The following is a 21,941-nucleotide window of genomic DNA, read 5'->3' on the forward strand; positions in this document are numbered from 1 at the left end:
CTTAATTTATATTGTATAGTACGCTAACGCTCGCAACGCATATCTTTTCCGGGCTTGAACAAAACATTTATGCATTAGGCAGATCTGCTGTATTTATTCACTAGACATTTGTTATGATATTTATCTATTACATATAGCTTAACCAGTACCGGTTTTTGCTAAAAACCTAAGTCTGAATGTTTCGAGTTTCACGTCCAGCGCCGCCGTTAGGCATTTTACCACGGAACTATCACGGAGACAAGAACTAAACCCTAAGCGAAAAAAAGGCCGATCAATAATTCTCCATAGTTCAACCGGACAAATACCATCGTGCGAGAAAACTGCTGCTATTGATCCTGTCACACCACAGGCCACCGTAGCTGCTTACGACACGCCATCGTCCATTGGACGTCACCGGGCCATAGATACACAAAAACGGCATAGAAGAGCATTCAGAAAAAGGGGGACTAGGGTAGTACATAAATGGCATTAATCTGACACATATCCAGTTTGACTTGCCCTGCTTTTTTTTGCAACTGCCACTAGGTGTGGTACTATTGGTAGCCAATGCGGACGTAACATTTGCCGAGCGAACAAGTTTGCAGAGCGTACAACGTAGCAGAGAAGGGATGAAGACCGGAACCGGATGGGAATATCAGTAGGATTCTTGACTGTTGACTATAGCTGTTGGTTGACTTTAATCAGAAGCGAGAGGAAGTAGAGACAATAGGGTTTGTCTGGTCGGCCTTGGCAAAAACTCGTGTGGCCTTATACGGAAGGCGCCAAGGTAACGAGCAGAAGATATGATAGGGACATCAGGTTCAGCATCACTACGCTAAGATGGACAGCAAAGAATAATTTTCCAATATTAACGTATCCTCTTGCTAACCCAACGATACACAGGTCCCGTTGTCCGGCGTATACTCCACGAACTCTATCTATCACTGGATAATAATCCGAATTCTCGATGCATTGTCGGAAGGCTTTCCTACTATATGCGACACCAGGTCATCTGTTAGCAACAAACCCGCTCTCGTATAAACACTTACTGAAAAAATAAGCTTCAATAAGGCTTAATGTCCTTGTGTATTTAAGCGTATGATTCATGCGTGCGATGAATTGCGGTAGAGTGTGACACATAGGACCGCAATAACTCGAGTAGCATTCAGTACGCAAACGTATACATCTATAAAATGCACCACTTGTTTACTCATTTATTTACGTTTCAGTATTTTCAAGTGGATGCGTAGGCACACATCTGAAGCGACCGTAGCTATGGCGGGAAGATTCAACTCGAGCAAAAAAGCTATCTGAATGTATTCATTCACTTATTCAGCTATCATCCGCGTAGAATCTTTCCACAAACTGTGTGTGACTACTATCGTTTTCGTTTATTATTAATTATGATAGTTGAAAATAATAAAAATAAATTTGTATTTTTATAGTATGTACGCATATATGCTTCTCATTGATGTTCTCTTACCTTAATTCACTTACATGATTGGTCTTCAAGTAAGGGATGAAACATATAGTTAGAATGGCCGACTAGTGGAATTTCAGGCTCGTACCATTGCCTGCCAACCTAGCCCCGTGAAAATGAAAGGCAACATCTACACGAGTTCAATATACGTTGTTGCGATCTCCCTTTGTTCTGACGGCTTGTCAGTCCCATTGAGACCAAGCTCCACGTCCGGGCTAGCTAGTGTCGTATTGGAGTGTTACACATACATTAGGGCAACAGTTTTTTTCCATCAGTGTCGCATAATGCTAGCGAAGAGAATGAACGTTTCAAGGGATAAACCTAGTTTTCCTTTTACTTGCTTATAGGGCAAAGTTGAGGGGCTGACAAGCCCTGTTCACTTTAACGTAACACTGGGCCGAGAGGGGTAAATATTCCTGCTGTTGAGATGAAATGATTTTTTTTAATGCATATAATTAATTCAACTGGGTTAAATTTACTGCGAGTCTCCCGTATGATATCGGTATAGCGTGAGGATCGCCAGCTGTTGCGTGAATAGTAGCACCTGCTGAATGTACGACTATTAGAAAATTGATAAGTACAAATGTTTGCATCAGCATGTAGCCCAACGATACTGGTACTCTTTGGAAATGTACGAGACACTTGCTTCATAAACAACTGGCATCAGATGAACTGATACAGGCTACAAATAAGTTCGCGTAGCAAACATCAGCAGATGGTTTCGACGTAGCATATTCCTGTTAATGCTTCATCGTTATCCAAATTGTACCTGTTAATATGAGGAAGCTAGGGAACGTCGTTGCGTATGTTAAGGTCTTGCAATGTCGGATTTGTTCATTTGCCTTTTGCTCAATCGAGCAGAGCCTATTCGACCTGCGACCTATGAGTCTAGTGGAAAGAAAAAAAAAGCTCATTATAGAGATAAGCCTTTAATCATTTAATGTAGACAATGACTCTCGTAACCTAAAACAAGCTGGAACTAGCTGAGCAAATTTTTTTTTGCTGGCTTCTGCTTATAGAATCCTGCGGTAATATCACAACGTTCGTTATTTACACAAATTGTGTACTATTTATGTATCAATACTATATGAACCGATATATGGAATAAGGCAATAGTGTGGACTCCAATATTTGTCCTCGAATGGGCATAGGACCTCAATACTGCACATGACCTTATGGGACGCGTCAACGACCGTACTTCCCAAATAAAAAGCCATCCTTATTGCCACACGTTGATAACACTGTACAATACGTCTATTCGGTGATAACATGGCACGTATACGTAATTAACAGACACGTTGCCATATCGTTGCAGATTTCAGCGTGGCAAAAGTTATCGCCCAGATATCAGTAATCATCAAAATAAAGAATAAAGGGATAATAATAAATAGGGGAAAATAAATTATAGATATTTAGTATGGTGCCATGCCATTTCATATTTGTTAGAGAAACTCCCGCGTGGGTTGAGCAAGATCTCCTCTGATTAGACTCCTAATGGAGGCAAAATCTTGATGCTGCACCTATAGGTGATTCAAAGGACTTATTCATGGAGGCATAATACTTGAAAGTGCTAAATGAACAAAGAACTAAACTACGCATTTATATCAGACGTTACCCAACATTGCCATGCTACGTTTGGGCCGCAATTATCTTATTATTTACCTATTATAGCTCTACGTGTTGTTCCATAACGATTTTCTGCTTACAGTTTTTCCATCACTCTGTGACACCGCTGTGCTATCCTTAATTCATCCCTCGCTGGTAGTTGTTCCACCAAGATGAAGTTAACCGATAGCTTTTATGACGGCATATTCATCTCAGGACGTTTGAAATGTCAAGCATGTAAACCATATGACAGAACCGATATCTCGTCTCATAGTAGGAAGTGTACAACATTGATCTTCTTTCCGTAATAACATTTTGTACTTCCTATGTAGAACTTGAAAGATCAAGCAGGTCCTATGCTAAGAAGCTTCTCGAGCTTCGGCCATTGTGAAAATGTATAACAAAATACTATTTCTACTATTTATATAACTATGTTTTTGCGTTTATGTCTATGGAAAAAGTTATGTATATTTATTGGCGTAAGTTATATTCTTTTAAGATACGTCGTTGTGTTCCTTTGTCAAGTCGATCCACAAAAATCACAGTCATCATTAAAGCCATTTCCAAGACAGTGGGCACTCATCTTTAGTACGTGGATATTTAAATATCAGTAATTGCTCGGGTACTAAACGGCGTGAATAATAAGTCCGCCGGGAAAATTAGCACCCAAACACCGGTCTAACTTCTCAGCGATGGGGCTGCTGCTAAGTAGACTAGCTCGCCGACGAACTGTTTAAACCGCAAATGCAAGCTTCATAATCGTGAATCGCAACTAGCAACGTGCAAGTTAATTCTGCGATGATTATTACGAGCCAAGGCTTGTTGAAAATACTGCGAAGGCAAAGCAGGACCAGGAAAGTAGTCAGATAGGTAGGTACCTGTGCGCTATTCAGGCGCTGCGAATGCTTGTACCAGAGCGATGCTAGGAGCAATGTTTGGGGGTCGTTGAGGGTGCGAGCAGAGCTCAAAGGGACGGACTCGGCCGCAGGGAATTACCTTCGCAGTGACGGAACTGGTAAAGGTTTTGGGTTCTGCCGGAAAAAATGAAGACAACATAATTACCGAACATATAGCTACGCATAACGCAAAGCTGATAAAATTATTTACGAGATTATTCAACTATTGGTTCAAACGAACGAAGTCACAATAGGTGTGAGGGGCGAGTACTGGATTTCTGATTGCTGCGTGGCGGTAACGAAACAAAATGTGCATTACATAAACAATAAATATCCTACTTTTGGTTGGTAATAAGTTTATAAAGCCCTGCGGCCTACCAGTTAGTCAGTACCCGATGAATGGCCTACTTCGTTCATAACTCATATGTACATGCACATAAGAATAAGGGTAAAATGAGGCTTAGGGCGAGTGAGTCTATTCTTAAAGAAGAATCAAATAAACAAAAGGCAAGTTCATAGCCGAGTGTGTCTCTTTCTCAATTGGCACTCCATCTTTCTCCGAATAGAAAGACTATTTTTTCCGAACTATAAAGTTAAGGCTTACTAACTCTAAGCCCATCTTCAATTTTCCGCTCTTCCTGTAAACACATGTCATATATATATGTACGGGCGAATCGAAATGAATAATACCATATCACTTGCTACGTACATTACCAAATACTCTCATTTTGTTATCGCTACTGCATATGTAATTGTAGAGCTGGCGATGAGCAACGGAGAATGTGGACCTGGTATTGGAAGCATAGTAACGGGTGCCTTCGGGGGCTTCGGCCCCACGGGGGGTGCGATAAGAGGCGTAGGCAGGGGCGGGGGGCTTAGCGTTGACCCCATCTACCAATTGCTTAAGCAGGCGGCAGAGGTCGGCAGCAGCGGTGCTGGCAGCAGCAGACTCAAAGAGGGCAACGCCATGAGCTCCGGTTCGAATCTTGGCCTGTTGCCATCGGGTCAGCGATCCGACAACTTACAAACACGCCGGCCACGTTCGAACGCCTCTTCCACATCCTCTTCGTCGCATATGCTTACCGTGTCACCACATGCGCCGCACCACTCCTCCTCTTCAGGTCAGTGGTCTAACAACACAACTGGTAAAATGCAAGGCAAAACATGGATTTAGCAAAAAGTAGCAAGGAGCACAAAGATAACATATATTCAGTAAGCCGTTTTTATATTAATTCAATTTTTTAGCTAATCTTTCACGGCGTGGCTGCTAACGTAAGAAAGAGTCAGTAGTGCCATCGAAGCGGGTATCACGAAAGAGGTGTCTTTACGCTGCCTGTCGCTGTATGTCATTGCTTGACTCGGTCGAAGTGGCCACTCTGGTGAATTTTATAGAGAATATCTAAAAAGTACGTTTTGGGGGAGTGGGTTTCCTGTGTTATGCGTACATAAAGGTCAGGTTTTACGATGGAAGTCGAATAGTATGTCTACAGGATGACCAAAAACTTGCTAAAAGGAGCTAAGCTATAGTCCTGAGAGAAAAAAATGCACGTTATACGGTGATCATCTTATATAACGCACATAAATAGACCAGATTTGTCGTATTGTTATGTATGTATGTCTGAATTTGCCTCGGCGATATGAGTCTATCCAGTATGAGTTAGAGGAACGAATACTAACAACTTTGAATTTGTTTTCATATGCCTATGGTGTATAAGGTTTAAAAGGTCCGCTAAAAGTTTCTCATAAACAAAGTTTATGCGTGCAAGATGTACATTGATTAATGACTATGTAGTGCCATTTTCCTGACATGCTAAACGATCTTCAGCGAGTCGGGCCATATCCATCATAGATCATGATAGACATGGCCCGAAGTCCAACTTACGCCCGCTCAAAATCGCGCATCAGCCGTCACCTTAAAATATATATTTACTTCTCAAGAGCTAAAATAAAAAATTTGGCTGATCCGAGTTCGAAGGGGCGCTATCACACGTGGACAAGAACACACATAGCACATTAACGAATACTATCTAGCTTCATTGTAACATCGATATTGCTTTAAATGTCTTGGCTTGAGCGCCGTTACCGCGTCGGTTTCGTGCCCTGTGCGACTGAATAACAAGCAAATACTATGTGCAGACCACAAAAACGCCCGATATATTTAGATGGGCTTTAAGTGTTTCCATATTACTTACATTCAACGCTTCTACTCATACAATAGAAACGGTGAATAGGCATACAGCTACTGCTCTTCTTACGCGGATATTAGTTCGCCGAGAAGGGTTTCCTTTTCTAGCAGTTACAAAATAAAGATTAGCGCACACGTGCAGACATAAGTATCTCCGGAAGCTCCTGTACAGTACCATCATTGAGTAAATACGTGCTACACATTAGTCGAATTAAATAAGCTATATATATATATATATATATATGTGATAGATAATGCATTTTCTTACATTATGCTTGTCGTCGTGTTTTCATTGTGAGATATTGACGTGTATCTTCATTGTTAGTGAAGAGCTTACATTCAACAAACAATACGCAAAAACTTTTGGGGCCAATATACAACCAGTTTGGAGATTCTCTTCTAGACGACAACGATTAAACTGTTCGTTACGATCTTCACATGCTGTATTTCCTCTCTCCTCTCTTCCCCTTCTTCTGTTTGCTAACTTAGTGCTTTTGTGTGTGGGTGAACGTCTTCGTGATCGAACCTCACTCTCCAGCCATGAACATTTTAAAAAACGCAATATTTGTCTTATTATTTGAATATTATTGTTGTCGTCAAGCCCGGCAACTTTGTTGTCGTTTATATCTTAGTCTGTACAGTCCTTCTTCCATAAGCGCGACGTCGCCTTCATAATGGCATCCTATAGCGGTGTTTAGAGAAAAAGAGAGGGAACTAAAGAATTCAGAGGGATAAGAAGGTAATCGAGCAGTTGTCTGATCGCTGGTTGACGGTAGATTCAGAACGCAAAATTTAGGCTGTACGTCCCCAAGAAGCCATTTCAATCGCACTAATCGCGACAAGTAGGAAGACACCACGAGCCTCTGCTTCTTGTTCCGGATGATCTTTCAGAAATTATCTACAGGCACGCCTAACGACCCGCTAACCCCGCTAGCTCGAACGAGCCATCGTTCTATTAGTGCTACACTATCTCAGCCTAGTTAGCCGGTTTTCTCTCAGCTGCACTCTCTTTCTTTCTCTCTGTCTCTGTCGCCTCGTTGGCCTCTAACTACCTGTAGTTCGTCGGACCAGCAATTTTTTGACTCAGCTTTTACCTATTGGCACTTGTTGAAGCGTGCTTCGGTACCGATACATCGAGTGACACGGCAGCTCACGTATGGAAGGCGCCAATCGATTTCAACTCGCAGCTAACGCACAACCGAGATACATTTAATTGAATCTTCGCGGAGTTCGACCACTAAACAAGAGAGCACACACTCTGCACCTACTAATACGCTAATTAAGAAAAGTATCATTTCAGTTGGCAATAGGTTTCATCGTGGTGCCGTGCTAGTGACGCTCATCGGAGCTTCCTTTTTTTCGGGCTAATTAAAAATACATCGAAGTGTAGGGAGCCACGTGTAAAAGGCAGGCAAGTCGACAATCCAATAAACAGCATATCTTCTCCGCGTAAAATCGCGTACTTTATAGACTAGAGCGATATCAGGGTCAATCTATGTATATTTCAGAAGATGACGTGATCCCTTTTGGAGAGAAGAAACGCTTTATCTATTCTGGAGTCTCAGTACTGATGCGCATTCTTTGATAAATCAGAATTCGGAAAGACGACCGGCTTCACTTTAATCCGCTTTAGCGCTTGGCTAATTTTGGGCTTCTCTCTCTTCATATTCAAACTGTGTCAGCAGTACGGCATACTGGCGAAGTAATCTCCATCTTCGTAGCTCTACTGATCAAATCGAACGCGGGTATCCTTACTACACCCTAGTTTTCGTATATTTTATCTGTATTTAGCATTCAACCGGCAATGTTGTGTTACACCGATTTCAGTTCTAGGTCGGTCTCGAAGGAGACGTCTCTGGGAAAAGGCTACGAACTGGGATATTTTCGCACTCACTTGGATCTTGTAGTTGTTCTTCTTATACGACTTAGTTGTCGAATAGTTTAATTGATTTAATAATTTTATTTACTTATTAATTTATGGCACACGGTCAGGAGAAATGATAATTTCTTCTGATTGTGTGCCATAAAAGAATTCTTTCTTGCTTGTATGATCTGTTTCTGTAAGTTTTCGCCACAAAAAGCGTCTCCTAATTTAAGTTATGCAGCACTTGTCAAGTCCTCATTACGCAAGCGGTTCGGTTTTGCAAGATAGACGGTTATAGCTCGCCGTCGACACCCCTTTAGATCCTCAGAGCTCTTTCTAAATATTTTACGCTTCAGGTCCAAGTCAACCTGTCATATTTTTGGCCTTATCCACCTCGCCGTCACCAATTAACCTGCTTGATTGAACCTTGTCGAAATTCCTTCAACCTGTCTTGTTCACATTTTTCTTAGGCACTGCAGACAATTTTCTCTTCAACTATCTTTGGCCCTCTAAGGTTCTCTACCGCTACCGAAACTACCCAGGTTTTTCAGTGCACATTTGATTCGACGCATCGGCAATATTCTGATCAACAATCAACGCTTACGTACTAATTACGTATTAGGACTATTTATCCATACTTTTTTCGAACACGTTTCAATTAGTCTCCTCTAGTAGTGCTTCACCTCTGCGAATTATTGCCGCCGACAAATTGAATATGTGTCGAGAGTATTTAGAGGCGCCGCATCCATTGGATCACCTTTATTACTCGCTTTTATAACTATATGCTTGTATATCTACGTACCTATAGGTACGGAAATATACCTATGACATCTTTGAACGGATGAATGTCATTTTTCGAGAACGGATGATCAAGGAAACCACCAGCCCAGGACAGAACGTTTAAAATGGAAGGGATTATTGCCCTCCCTAGAAAATGGTCTTTGTAGAGAGGCCTTGGGGGATGACCACCAAGCAACGCTTTGTATGTGAATAAGCCTATGACTGCGTAAAACAATTAATAGGCAGAAAAGAGGATCACTGTGACTGACAGACCGAAAGAAGAAACTTGAAAGCATGGCACACTTATTCTCATAAAATAGATTCGATTTTTTGCAACAAGTTTGGTAAGATTTTGCGAAGTTGTAGAAGCTTTACCCCCCCCCCCCCCATCACCACTTCCGGCGCGGCCATGTCTATATAGTATTTATTTATTTGGTAAGAGAACTAGACAACGTCTCTAGTCCTGCTATATCGTAAAGATATGCGCGAATATCGATGTGGGCCAATAGTGTAGTTGTAAAAAAAGAGGAAATTGGAGGCGAAAGGGCAGGGTGGCTGGCTGGAAGTGGCTCATGATGTTTAGCAACAGGATTCACTATCTTCTGGCACAGTGTGATACGCTTCGCATAATAGTCAACCTTTTTACAAGTGTATAATATATATATACTCCTCTATTTTTCTTTCTATTTATACTATATTGTCGTCAATGTAGATATGAATATAAGGCCTCCGATACACATATATAGCTCCATATCACCCCTATATAAATTTATGGAGACTATCGCAGACTTTTTAGCTGTAAAACAGCGCTGGATTTTTGAAGGAACGACCATGTAACTGTAAAGGTTGTTCGACACAAAATATCCTTGCTGAGTCGACTATATTAATAGACGGCGTTTCGGCTACTGATTTTAAGTAGATAAAAATGTTTGTCAGCATCGACGATAGAGAATATTTTTTGTCGTTTACAGGGACTATTTTTCCTACTATATACACATTCATATATTTACTGTTGGCCTTTCTGAATATTGAAAAATATTAATTGCGTTTAAACAACGCTTTACTGGCAGATAGTCTTAGTTATACATATGGCTATAAACTGGTTATTACTCAGATTAAGTTGGATTATTATTACGTTAGAATAGTGAGTTCAGAAGTTGAAAATTGTATCGTTTACTAGTCGAAGATTAAAGCTCTGTGATTAGGTATTTTTTTTTCTCGAAAATAAAAGCGTTAAGATAAGTAAAAACGCTAAGCACGAAGGCCTTCACGAAGGCCGAACAAAACGACGGATCGTTATTGGGTCATCTCAGAAACGGAAACTGGGGAATTAAAGGCCACGGTTAAGATGACTTCACTTCAGAGTTTTCTATGGAAGAACGAGTTTGAGCAAAATAAAGCATGGCCAATTGGTCTCCCTTTAGGCTCGCATGAAACTCCTTCGAGCACGTGTTCTAGATTGTAACGAAACGACTAGAATGAGGAAGAAAAGCAAGAAAAGTATTTTCTTATGAATTAAACCTAGGACAAATGAGAATACGTGTATTGTATTCTAAGTACAATTAGCAGAACTAGTTACCAGCAGAAATCCCACGTGGAGCACGACGTCGTTATGGGTATAACATTAGTCAATTTGTGCCCTTTACCAGAAAGGGGCTGAACGAGGAAATGTCGAAGAAGACAGAAAATGATTTTGGTGGCAATATCAAAAGATCTGGGCATATGCTGATGCTTCTATTCGCAATGAATATCAAGAGCATATAGCCTTCCAAGGCACTATCCAGGAAGGATATGTCTAATGGCGCTAGATGCCTCGAATCGTTGATATATTTATGCTTTATATTTATCGTGCAACCTCCATGCTTCCATCTTTCGAAGAGGGCAATAGATGACATAGCGTAAATTACCATAGATTCTCTCAGATAAGCCATCAATAGCAAAATTAGGTACCCTAACGCCAAGCACAAGTATATAAAAAGCTCCCACAATGCAAGCTTTTATGGGCCGACAATAAAGGGGTGCACATCTTACATATATTAAAATATATATTTCTTATTACACTATATATGGTGTAGCAGTTTCCAAGTTTTCGACCTTCTAAATAACTTCGGGCAACATAATAAAGTTGATTACTATGAGACCATTAAAAAACAAGTCTATGCACGAGTCTTTTAAGTTAGGATAATGTGTGCATTTATCACTTTTTGAGTTAGACAACAAGATATTTTGCAGTTGTTGTTTCTTAAGTTCGAATCTGAAAAAAAGATTTTTTCTGCGGACGAAATCGGTAAAATGGCAACCGACATTTTGACCTTTTTGCTATCATCAAATCGAAAAAAACGAAAGGAAAAATAAGCGTACCTTTTTTCACTGGCGTTATTATCGTTAGTTAATATTTTTTGTTTTTTGTTCCCCGTGATGATGCTTACGCGCGATGCGGCCGCGAACAACAACGTCTGTTCCTTCTCCAATAGCCCTCGCCGACCGACGACGCCAAATTGTCTCAGGTACTAGACAACGATTGCTGCTTTCTCTGTCTCTACAATTGCTCTTCGTTGAGTCTTCATTCTTGTTCCGTTCAGGCAGCATTTTAACTACTCGTCTGTACTGCATTATGGTCTTTCCAGTATTTCTTCATGTAACGTATATTATATGTTTGTTTCTTCTGTCTTCTACCTCTTCTACACATTTTAGCTCTGTTTCGGTATATGTTTGTTTTTCCTCTCTTCTATCTCTTCTACACAAATTTACCTCTGTTTCTGTATATGTTTGTCTTTGTTCCTTCTCGTTTTTCTACATAGTAAATATACTCAACTAGCCATTAAGGTTTTTAACTTATCCACTTTATATCTCATTCGCTTCATTCAATTTCCTTTACTCGAAGTGTCCGTCACGTCACTTTGGTCGCTCTAGTCTCTCCCCTCGATCTCTTTGCGTTAATAGATTCGTCTTTGTGTCTTCGTATGCTCTATATCTGAATCTCTGTAGCTCTTCATTTGCTATTCTGTAATACCTACTTAGAGTACATCGTACTGCACTGAATCGATAGAGTTTTGCACAAACACTGCTTCACGTTAATGCGTGTGCCACCATCGTGTCTTGTAAATGAATAGGTGTGTCTTAAGTGTTTGTCTGGGCTCGTCCCGCCACTCATCCCTGAACTCACTTATAACAGTACCGCGACTGCTTACTACGATTGCGCGTTTATTACACGTAGATAGCGCCGACTGTTACGTGCTGGATGTAACATTCTCAGCGCACTATGCGTTGCATAAAGATCCATTCCACATACCTTCAATATGATTCATAATTTTACAAAAAAAATAGAATATAATCACACAATGTATCCGCGCTCTTCCGAACACACAACACCTTTAAAGCCTAAAATTTCTAGGTTCACCTACAGCTTCATAAAGCGCTTAGGATAGGCCCTTAGTTTTGTGTTATCTTTTAGGGACGTCTTCATGCATATCATGCTATATTCGAATCTGTCTTAATCAAATGCTGAACACGCTTTTGGAAAAGCTGCACCCTATTAGTTTTCCGCAAGTAAAAAGCTACTTAATACCTTCTTGTCCGTGTCCAGTAGAAACTATAATACTGACATTTTCACGAGTATGTCTAACAATAAACAAGGACTACCCTTAGTCATGGGACGTATAACAGATATAATTGCAGACTTATGCTTCTTTCGGGTGCGAGAGTAATCTTGGGCTAAATTTATAAGCGGTGTGGCTAAGGTCGAAATAGCTCGATGTTCGAAATGTTCTCGATTCTTATATTGATTCTATGAAATAGATGAATTTTACTGAAATTAACGAAATGCTAGTTCTACTTAGAAAAGCCTAGTGCTGCTCGAACACTGGCACTTATTGGACTTATTTCCAGAATCGGGTAGCACCTAATGCTTAACATGAATACTCGGAAGAGCTTTGCTAAAGAACAAGCTCCTGGCCTACCTGTCAGACCCTAACTGCGTTCTCCCTGTCATAACGAGCCTTGGTCCTGTCCTTCCGGACCATTATATTTAGATACTCAAGAGCCGTGTCGAAGATTCAGGACGAATGTACCATATACTTTTCTGAGTTCTACGACTTTGCAGGACAGTATCGATCGAAGATGGTCGGTAGGTTTACATTCATCTCACTCCGCCACTGAAAGGAGCTATAGAGTACTGCAGTGGGAGGTAACGAAGGCCTAATTGAAAGCATTTCGACATACGTCTTGGATTCACTATTGCGATCTCAAACGTTGTTATTCAATGGATGAAATAATTTCAAACATGACCGGTTCTCTGCATGCCTTATTTTGCTATTGCCCTCTTAATGTCTGTGCTGCTGGTGCTCGATGCTTTGTGGTAGTTAGCTAGGGTTGACGCTTTGCCCCTGTGCAATAATATGAGCAGTAATTAGTGTATCATGTTCGATGTTCCATGGCTCTTGTATGTTATGTACTTTGCTTTAGAAAGATCGTTAGAAGCAATGACGTGGCTTTCCAGCGCAGGCTTGGTTACTTTCTGTTGTTTCCATTATAAGCGTTTTTAAATATCGATATTCAGGAGACGAATAAAAGCCGTTTTGGCCATCAGCCTTGCTGCGATGCCGTGGTTGGATCCCGTTTAAGGTCAGACTTTCGGATGTAGCCGCCTACAACACATACCCTAAAAAATACGATTGAAGCAGAAAACAAATTATATACCTTATAGCATTGACTTTTTTTTGTTGTTTTATAGACGTTTGCTTAACGGGTACTTGATTCAATATGGTATGGAGGCCATGTGCCCTTTAAGGTCTCAGCCCTATTTTAGTCCAGTTCCCAAGCTCAGTAGTTTTGTCCTGACAAGATTCATTTTCAATATAGGTATTTATATGTACAATGAATTTGTATAGTTTTGTTGCCTCAAAACGTATAAATATGCTTGTCACCTATTTTTAAACCTATACCCGTGATAGTAAATTTTCCACTATCCGAACAGCTAACTACCTATGTACCTACATCCATAACCATCTTAATAATCGAAATCTGCGAATCTAATCTACATAGCTGATGCTTGTACAATTCTTACGCTAAGTGGCGATCTAGCCGTGTGCAGCTTTTTGCTATTAACAATTGAATGCTGGGCTTGCTTGCCGATTTGTTGATCAATTGATTGATTGGCTGGCTCATTGATTGATGCCTCGTTGACCGAGCAGACACGATGTTGTCTGTTGCTCCTGTCTTTCTTTTGTTCGTAGCCCCCCATAGTCCTCAGAGGAAAAGGCTGAACCTTCGAATGAAGTCCCTCTCGTTGGACTCACCTGACGCGAATGGAGATCCGCAGCACCGCCGAAGACAACAACACCCCAGCCATCCAGGCCACCACGGGCCTCCAACGTCTCACGGCGGCTCACATAGCCAGTGTAAGTCCCTACGACAACAAGTTTTAGGCCAGTCGTTGCGACTGCTTACGGTCGCTTTTGACCGTGCATTTTCTCTCCGACGACAACACTGGGTTAGACAGCGCTCACATCGACAACGCCGCTAAGAGCAGTAGCAATCCTTTCTGTTTGGCCATCTGCTATCGTAAAGACTTCGTTTCCAGCGTTCAAGGTAGTACGGATTTCCTGCAATCGGACGTAGCTTGACGCACGGCTCGCTTCCCTGACACCGTGTCGTAACAACGTAATCTCTACAAACAATTACCGAAATTAACGATTACTTGCCACTAACCAAGAGAAGCTACTAATTCGTTCAAGCACTTTACATGGTTTTGCATAAAATACAGTGTTTAGTCTCAGGGTGTGCCGTACTAGATACGCACACGCAGATGGAAACGACCATATCCACATAGTGGAACTCGAGTAAGCTTAGTTCTCATGAATATATTCGAAAGGTCATTTACCGTCACATCTACGACTTCGTGCAATCCTTTACTTTTTCCAATACCTAACTGTCGGCTAATTCTAATTTTCTAACTTCTGTCAAATTCACATTGTTCAACTTACGACACATGCGCACAAACCAGATGTTTACAGCAGACTTCATTCACACAATGAGCTTTAACTGTTCGTGTTAGCTCATCGCAGAAAAGCACGCATTCGTGAACAGTAGCACACGTATATAGGCATTCTGTAGTGAACCGTGTGCGTGGACGTGGTTACATCGGTATAAGTACATTTGGGCGCGCACGTATAGAAAAGAACGTGCCCTCGTTCTGCCGATGCGCTGCTATTCTTTTAACTAAACCAGCGGCTTAGGTATTGGAAAAGTAAAGTGAGACTCTGTCCACAAGTAAAACGTGGCAAGCATTCGAACATTTCTACCTACACCTACGATATCTACATCTCGTTCTCAATGTAGCAACAACAGCAAGATCAGGTGCTGATCGGAGCTCGGTACATAGCCACTGCTGACGAATTGCGATAGCGGACGTTCCAGTATTAAAATCACAAGCAGTGATTTGACCTCAAATCTGTAGCTAAAAACATACCTCGTAGTGCATGGCAAGCCGAGAGACAAATCTTGACGCGGCTATGCTTTTGCAAGGCCGGCGTCGAACATAGCTGAGAGGCGGTATTGAAATGAGAAACCGGCGAAAAACGACAAAGGTTAAAATCTAGAGGAGATTCAACTTTGGCGAGGATTAACTTTAACTTTCGGGATCTGGAGAACACACATTTTACCGCGCAAAACCAATTGCCTGAAATGGAGAGCAGCTAGGATGGGGCAGAGATGCGGGCAAGAATACAACTCTGCCGTTGTTGTATCACTGCAATGGCGTCGAATGAAAGTGACACTGTCACATGATCAGAAAAAACCGTGTGCCTATACGTCACAAGTCGAAAAACATAGAGAAGATGACAAGGATACGCCTGTGCGATGCTGTCATTTTGATTGGGAGCCTTGGTTTTTTCTTTTGCTAAGATGAATCAAGGGGCCAAGAAGGTGATGCTAAGCGAAATGTCGAAGAGGGATGAAACAAAAAAAAAAAAAAAAAAAACACAAGTCAAGTCAGAACAACGAAAATGAACAGCCATGGGTTCTGGTATAGCTCGACCCACAAATAATGAAACACTGCGATAAAATCTGCTAATAACGTGATCGTAGCCGGTTTTGGAGCCGTAGATTTGGATAACCGGCATTGGCAGGAATGTTTGAGGGAAAAGCAGGGTCCATGAGCGATATTCATTTCAGTGACGGTACAAACTTTGCTCTTTCCCTATTTTACTGTCGTCGCTAGAAAGTGCTATTCATATTCAGGTGACGTATAATTTACTTTTAAAATATAGTTGTTAAAAACCTTTAATAAATTTTATCAAAACAAGCCTCAAGAGCTATTCTAATGGGCAAGATAAATAGCAAAAGAATCGCTATGTGTGAAGCCGCAGTGCATGAGATAGTGAAAGCGCCACATAATAGATTCCTAGTAATAATAATTTCCTACTGAGATTGAAGCTACGATACAAAAGGTTGAAACTTGTTTCTGCAACTGGTGCTTGAAAGCTTTTTGCGAATACTGCCAGAGCTGAGCTATCACAAAATGACGTTTTCCTATTACGTCATGTACGAATATACTATAGTTGTGTACAAGACATAAAGTAAACACCAAGTAAACTCAATAGCTAAAAAAAGAAACGCATAAATATATTATTAATGGTGCCGAACCCTCACGGCTGAGCAGCATACGCCATGCGTGCCTTCAGCTATCCGACCGAATCTCTGGTCGAATCGAGAAGTCAGAAAGAGAGGCAGTAGTCACAACTGATGTTGGCTTTCCTTATGCCTGTGCCCTCCTGCGGTCTGCTACCAACGTCATGCGCGCACAGCTCCTCAGAGTCCAGTGACGAATCGGCGGCAATTTCTGTCAGCGAAGACGGTTAGGATGAGTTCCGTGGATCTTCCCGACGACAACGAGAAGTCCCTCAGCAGTGCATCCACTTCACCATGCCCGTCACCGGTAAGTAAAGTTTTTCTTATATCTAGTTGAGCGTATTTCTGTGGTATTAGAATTAGTACGTAGGAGATGAGTATTGGGCTCGTTTGCTGTAGAAAATATTTTGTGGGCAGCCGTAACGAATGGTTAAATTTAAGACAAAGCTCATTGAGCCAATACCTTCAGTTTAAGTTAAGGCGTAACTAAAGTAACCTTCCTCGCCGCTGCGTTTCTCCAATAAAATCACCCTAAGATCTACCCTTCTGGTTGCCAACAGTAGTCCCAATTAGTGGCCAGACTTGCTTGGCGGTGACCTCTTTTTCGTTCTATTCTACACCTAAACCCTAACAGCTTTTTTTTGTATTTTGATTTTTATATACCTCGACGTAAAGGACCAACGAAAACATTTTCATTTGTCTGCGCCATCTTTTTCCCTGTATAGGCCTTGGTTTTGTTCGTCTTAACATCACTGGCCAGCGTGCTATATCAAAATATTCCCAACGAACGAGAAGCATGGCTGGCGTCATTTTATAGTTGCAGGATTTGATCTATAAAGCCCATCGGATCAGTCGAGTCGACCCTGAAACCACTCGATCTATAAAATGCTCGTTTCCTTTGCGAGGTCTTCGAAAAGGACCCACGAGAACGATATCTATAACTCGATACCTGTTGGTATTGGTTCGTAATCTTGCAAAACATTATATCATTAGACAATAAGTGCGAACCCAAAACAATTACGAAAAGGATCAGATCCGATCACTTACATGTATCGTACATACCGACGTCACGCGAACGACACTAGTGCTGCAATATCAAAGAAAGCCAGAGCGAGAGAAGGCAAAAACAAGGTCACACAATAAGCTAACGTCTGCTCCGTCGAGTAAAGCTGTATAATAGCAAAAGCATAACGCGCTTATATTAGCGCCAGCATATTATAAGACGGTAAGCTAGCAATACCAGATAAACGGATTTATCGTTGCTATTCGTAGCTCATGATCCTGATAAACCGTCTGACAAAGATATACTAGTTGTGTTATAAGTAGATACAGTTGATCATGCGACACTTGCATCATTCTCATTATCCAGAGTTTCTTCAAGGAACTCAGACGACTCTGTTCCTCGCATAAGGTGTTTCTTCAGAAAAACAAACATATTAGACCTGATTCCGCTACAGAAGCAGTTGAGGTTGTCTGCAACACCTAACGGTGGGTCACTTTATCTCTGCAAAATTGAATTCTCTAAATATATTAATTTTTTTATTTATATTTTAATAATAGAAACGTTGTTTTCCGCTTACATTTACTATAGCTTAATAGCATTGTAAGTTTCGGCATCATCACCTTTCGTCTCATGTATATATATATATATATATATAGTTCATATTTAGTCTTGTTCATGAATTTCTATTCTTATGGTACATAAATGCACGGTCATATGGCACATATATGCTCATAATGCACATAAAGGTTGCACAGATTGGTCCTGAAATCTCTAATCGACAATTCATTAAGGCGCTACATGAGCTTAAGTGCTCGGTAGGTTCAGTCCTAATCGGTCAATACCGCTTTTGACTAAACTATTTTTTAGTCTCATCGACATCACCACACAGCTGTGATAATGCTATAAAAGATACTGCCGTCGTCGCACCGTAGCAAAGGTACTGACTGTCTGAAATTAGAAAATCTCCAAGCGTCTTTCAGCCAACTTTGAAAGAAGTACCAATTAGTAGGAAGCACCACAGTATTAATTTCGATTCGTTCCTGTAGAAATGATGGCCGCCTTTCTTGTAAACGCAAATTTCACACCAGCAAGACGAGCATCACTACCTGAAGCCCAATGCGCACAACGTATTTGCTAGTCGCCCAGAAAAATACAATGCAAAATTAACGTGCCACATGTATATATATATATACGAAAAAATTCGCGCGAGCTGTCCTACCAGAGACCCACTGTCGACTAAACCACAAATTCTAAGGAATAATGCAAAAATATAACGTTGTATTGTATAATGAAGGACTATGTGACTATGAAATGCGATAAAAAAGCGTTCGTCTCCCGGTCATAGGTGGAGCGGTGGCAAGGCTTATATAAAAAGGCAGTTCAAGTGTGGTCCTCTTTAAAGGGGGTATGGAATGGAGAAATGTAAAAGCAAGACGATGACTTGCAACCCACTGACAGTGCAGATGCCAATGATACTTAGAATATAAACCTGTTTACGAAACCTGAGGAACCGAACCTAAGACATGAGGTTGTTGGTAGCTTAATGAGAAATAACGAGGTGTGTTTTAGGACAAGAAAAGATACTATCAATATGCCAACAATTCCGGAGGAACACGTGCAGATGAGGCGTGGCTAAGATATGTAAGGTGCGCACGTCATGACTACCGTAGCAGCGGCTTAAAAATCTCAGGAGTCGAAAGTTATGGATCAGGCTGGCAAAAAAGATAAGCCTCTGTAGATGTTTCCTTCTAAATGCACATGTATTTATCGATACGTAGAAAACATTAAAGGAAAAAGCGCAAGGGGATTTTAGCAGCTTCAGTGCGTAATACTATTACTCTCTCTATAAACCTTTCTTCTATTATTAGTACTTGGCGACTGTTATTCTGCGATACGTCAGCACCAGCTTCTTATTTCTTACCGCTTTTTGGCTACCCCGAAAACAGCCTCGTGGCGCCCTCTTCTGCGTTAACCTAATGCTATTGTGAACCTCGTCGACGGTAGAGCTTATCCCATCAGGTGGCTTTGATGCTGTCTTGCTCTTACTGGAAACGCACTACGGATCAAGGATCATCATATCCTGGATTTCTCCAGAAGCAGCAACTCCAGTAACTCAAGACGTCTTCGACATTGACGACGACGACGACGACGACGATGACAGCGCTCCACGCTAGAGCTCAACTGAGCTTACAGGGGCAGCAAGCCCTGTGTTACGAGACAGGTTGATGAGCCAACCAAAGGTCTTGTTTATAGTGATATAGATCTCCATCTTTACAAAGCCAAATACCTAGCTTCTAGCTTTCTAGGCTGATACCAATGCTGCCGTCTTCCTTACTACCCAGTTGGTGACACACCTTGTTCATCATCATAGCTACTGCTTGCAGTAGCCCGCTTGTTTCTGTAATCTCATTAATACCTAAAGCAGATAAGCCTGCCTCGTGTCACGCAATGAACAAGCTTCATCAGTTATCAAAGAAAAATAGTTAGTTTCAGTTATTGTGTCAATAAATATATCCTTTTTATAAGGATTAACATTTTATCTATATACATTTCCGTATATATTATAGCCGAAACAATGTAAGGGTAGGAGTTTCCATTTCAATCTGTGTTGAGTTAAATGACATTGTTCGTATCCCCTGTCTTTGAACTCCAAGGCGAGCGCTCCAAAAATGAGCTTCGATTCCACTTCCTATCGCTGATCTAAGTACCATATCTGTTTTTCACCATATCACCCATGAGGATCTCAAAAGGGCGTGTCGATCACGACAGGTACACCGACGTCCTTCCTTAAACTATGGTTACCACCCAGCTATCACTACAGCCAATTAGCACTCATTAAATGCACAATGAAATAGCCATTGTAGACCTTTCCAGATGTACCGATCTGTAAACTGTAGACTTAGCACTTAATGTTGACAGTAAAGAGAAACTTTGATAGTGTGTCTATGCATATACATATAAACATTGTCCTTCGAGTCTGTTTATGAATTTTAATTCAGCTCCATCCTAGATTACTTTTCGAAATGAAATAAAGGTTTTTTTACTCTATAAGGAGTTCATCGAATGTGCGCTTTCTGTCGAAAGTAGGATTTTCCATTTTTCTTTTAAATTTAGTCCAGAGTGGCATTGGATTTGATTCGTAAGTAATCATGAATATTTTGATGTAACATGCCGCTGTAGATGTTCTGTTTCATTTGCCTCTGTTTCTTAGTACACCTACAAAAAAGGCTGCGCTTCAGAGTAAACTTTCCGTTTGACCCAACCCATAAAAAACTAAATGGTATACTAACAGTACCCACAGGTACATTTGACCTCGTCCATTTCGTGTCCTGTTTCTTCCTTTCTCATTCGATGTCTGCATTATTTCAGAAGGCCCACCGATTACTACCGACAAATATATACGTCGTTCTTTACGGCTTTCGAAGTCGACAGACGGACGAACTTGACCTCAAGTAAGTATATACGATGTTTTTTTATACGCGCTGCACACAACACGTATACGGTGACAGTGCGAGCTGCCCACCCATACACGATACATCCACGCTTTTCGTAACAGCGACAGCGGCACACAGCATTGGTGAGCGCAGACCTGCGTGCTTTTACATCAAAACCAACCTCATCATGACTTCTGTCTTTCTTACACATGGATTGCATCGATTTCCTATGCCCGGCGTTCCTCCTACTTTCCATGTATCGTCGGCGCTCCCGCTGCTTCTGTTGGTACCCGCCCATCGCTAGTCTCTATTATAGGCCAGCTATTTTCTCCTCTTCTAGTTGAAATATTTTGAGAGAAGAGGGCAAGTTACGCCCAGCTGCGATACATCCCGTTCGCGAAGCGCGTCGGAACTAATTTCGAAAAGAGCGGACGTTAAGAAAGAAAGACATTACAACCTACGCATTTAAGTGAACTTCATAGCATCTTGGACTCCGGGTCCGGTAAGCATTAAAACGTTCAATATACCGCGCGGCATTAGCAGCGTCTTGTGAAGAATCGAAGACAAAACATTCGCGTACGGATCAACATTTATTAGGCAGATGGCTTCGATGAACGATAGAAGAAAAGCGAAGAACAAACGCTGACGGTGGGATGGAATGATTAAAAAGTCGACCAATAGAGAACAGTTTGAATATGTCGAAGTTTCATAACGAGGAACGAGAACGTGTAACTAAAATCGTTCGTAAGTGCCTGATATAAGGACAATATTGTTTATTGACCGAAGACCTGTTGAGCCTAGCGGCGCATAAACTCAAGTGCGGCGCGTAAGTTGCCGTGGCTTTTTTAAAATAGAACCAAGTATATGTTAGTGGCGCATGAAGACGTTTTTAAAGTAGATTGCCTATTATTTCAATATAGTTAAAATGGTCAGCTCATTCAACTGTTAAAATTAAATCATTTATTTTGATCAAACGCTGCGCAATTTCGGAGTTCGATTGAGCATTTTAGCTTCCTGCCCTAGTTTGATACTGTGAGATTACTGATCTGAATCGTCCCCAGAGGCCACTGTACACAAAATTTAAGA

At 41.2% G+C, this 21,941-nt stretch overlaps 1 protein-coding gene across 1 annotated transcript in view; it reads left to right on the forward strand.

The window, feature by feature from the left end:
* Stacl (SH3 and cysteine-rich domain-containing protein) overlaps positions 1-21,941 on the forward strand; it is a gene marked incomplete at its 5' end in the record, with an annotated part of 68,556 nt that overhangs the window by 39,794 nt on the left and 6,821 nt on the right. Inside the window, 5 exon segments of the mRNA XM_086970120.1 lie at positions 2,908-2,917; positions 4,825-5,105; positions 14,024-14,188; positions 16,595-16,725; positions 20,791-20,873. Of these exon segments, the coding sequence (XP_086826246.1) occupies positions 2,908-2,917; positions 4,825-5,105; positions 14,024-14,188; positions 16,595-16,725; positions 20,791-20,873 (670 nt within the window).

Source organism: Varroa jacobsoni, unplaced genomic scaffold, assembly GCF_002532875.2.
Source record: "Varroa jacobsoni isolate VJ856 unplaced genomic scaffold, vjacob_1.0 scaffold_875, whole genome shotgun sequence".
In the NCBI taxonomy this organism is placed as follows: domain Eukaryota; kingdom Metazoa; phylum Arthropoda; class Arachnida; order Mesostigmata; family Varroidae; genus Varroa; species Varroa jacobsoni.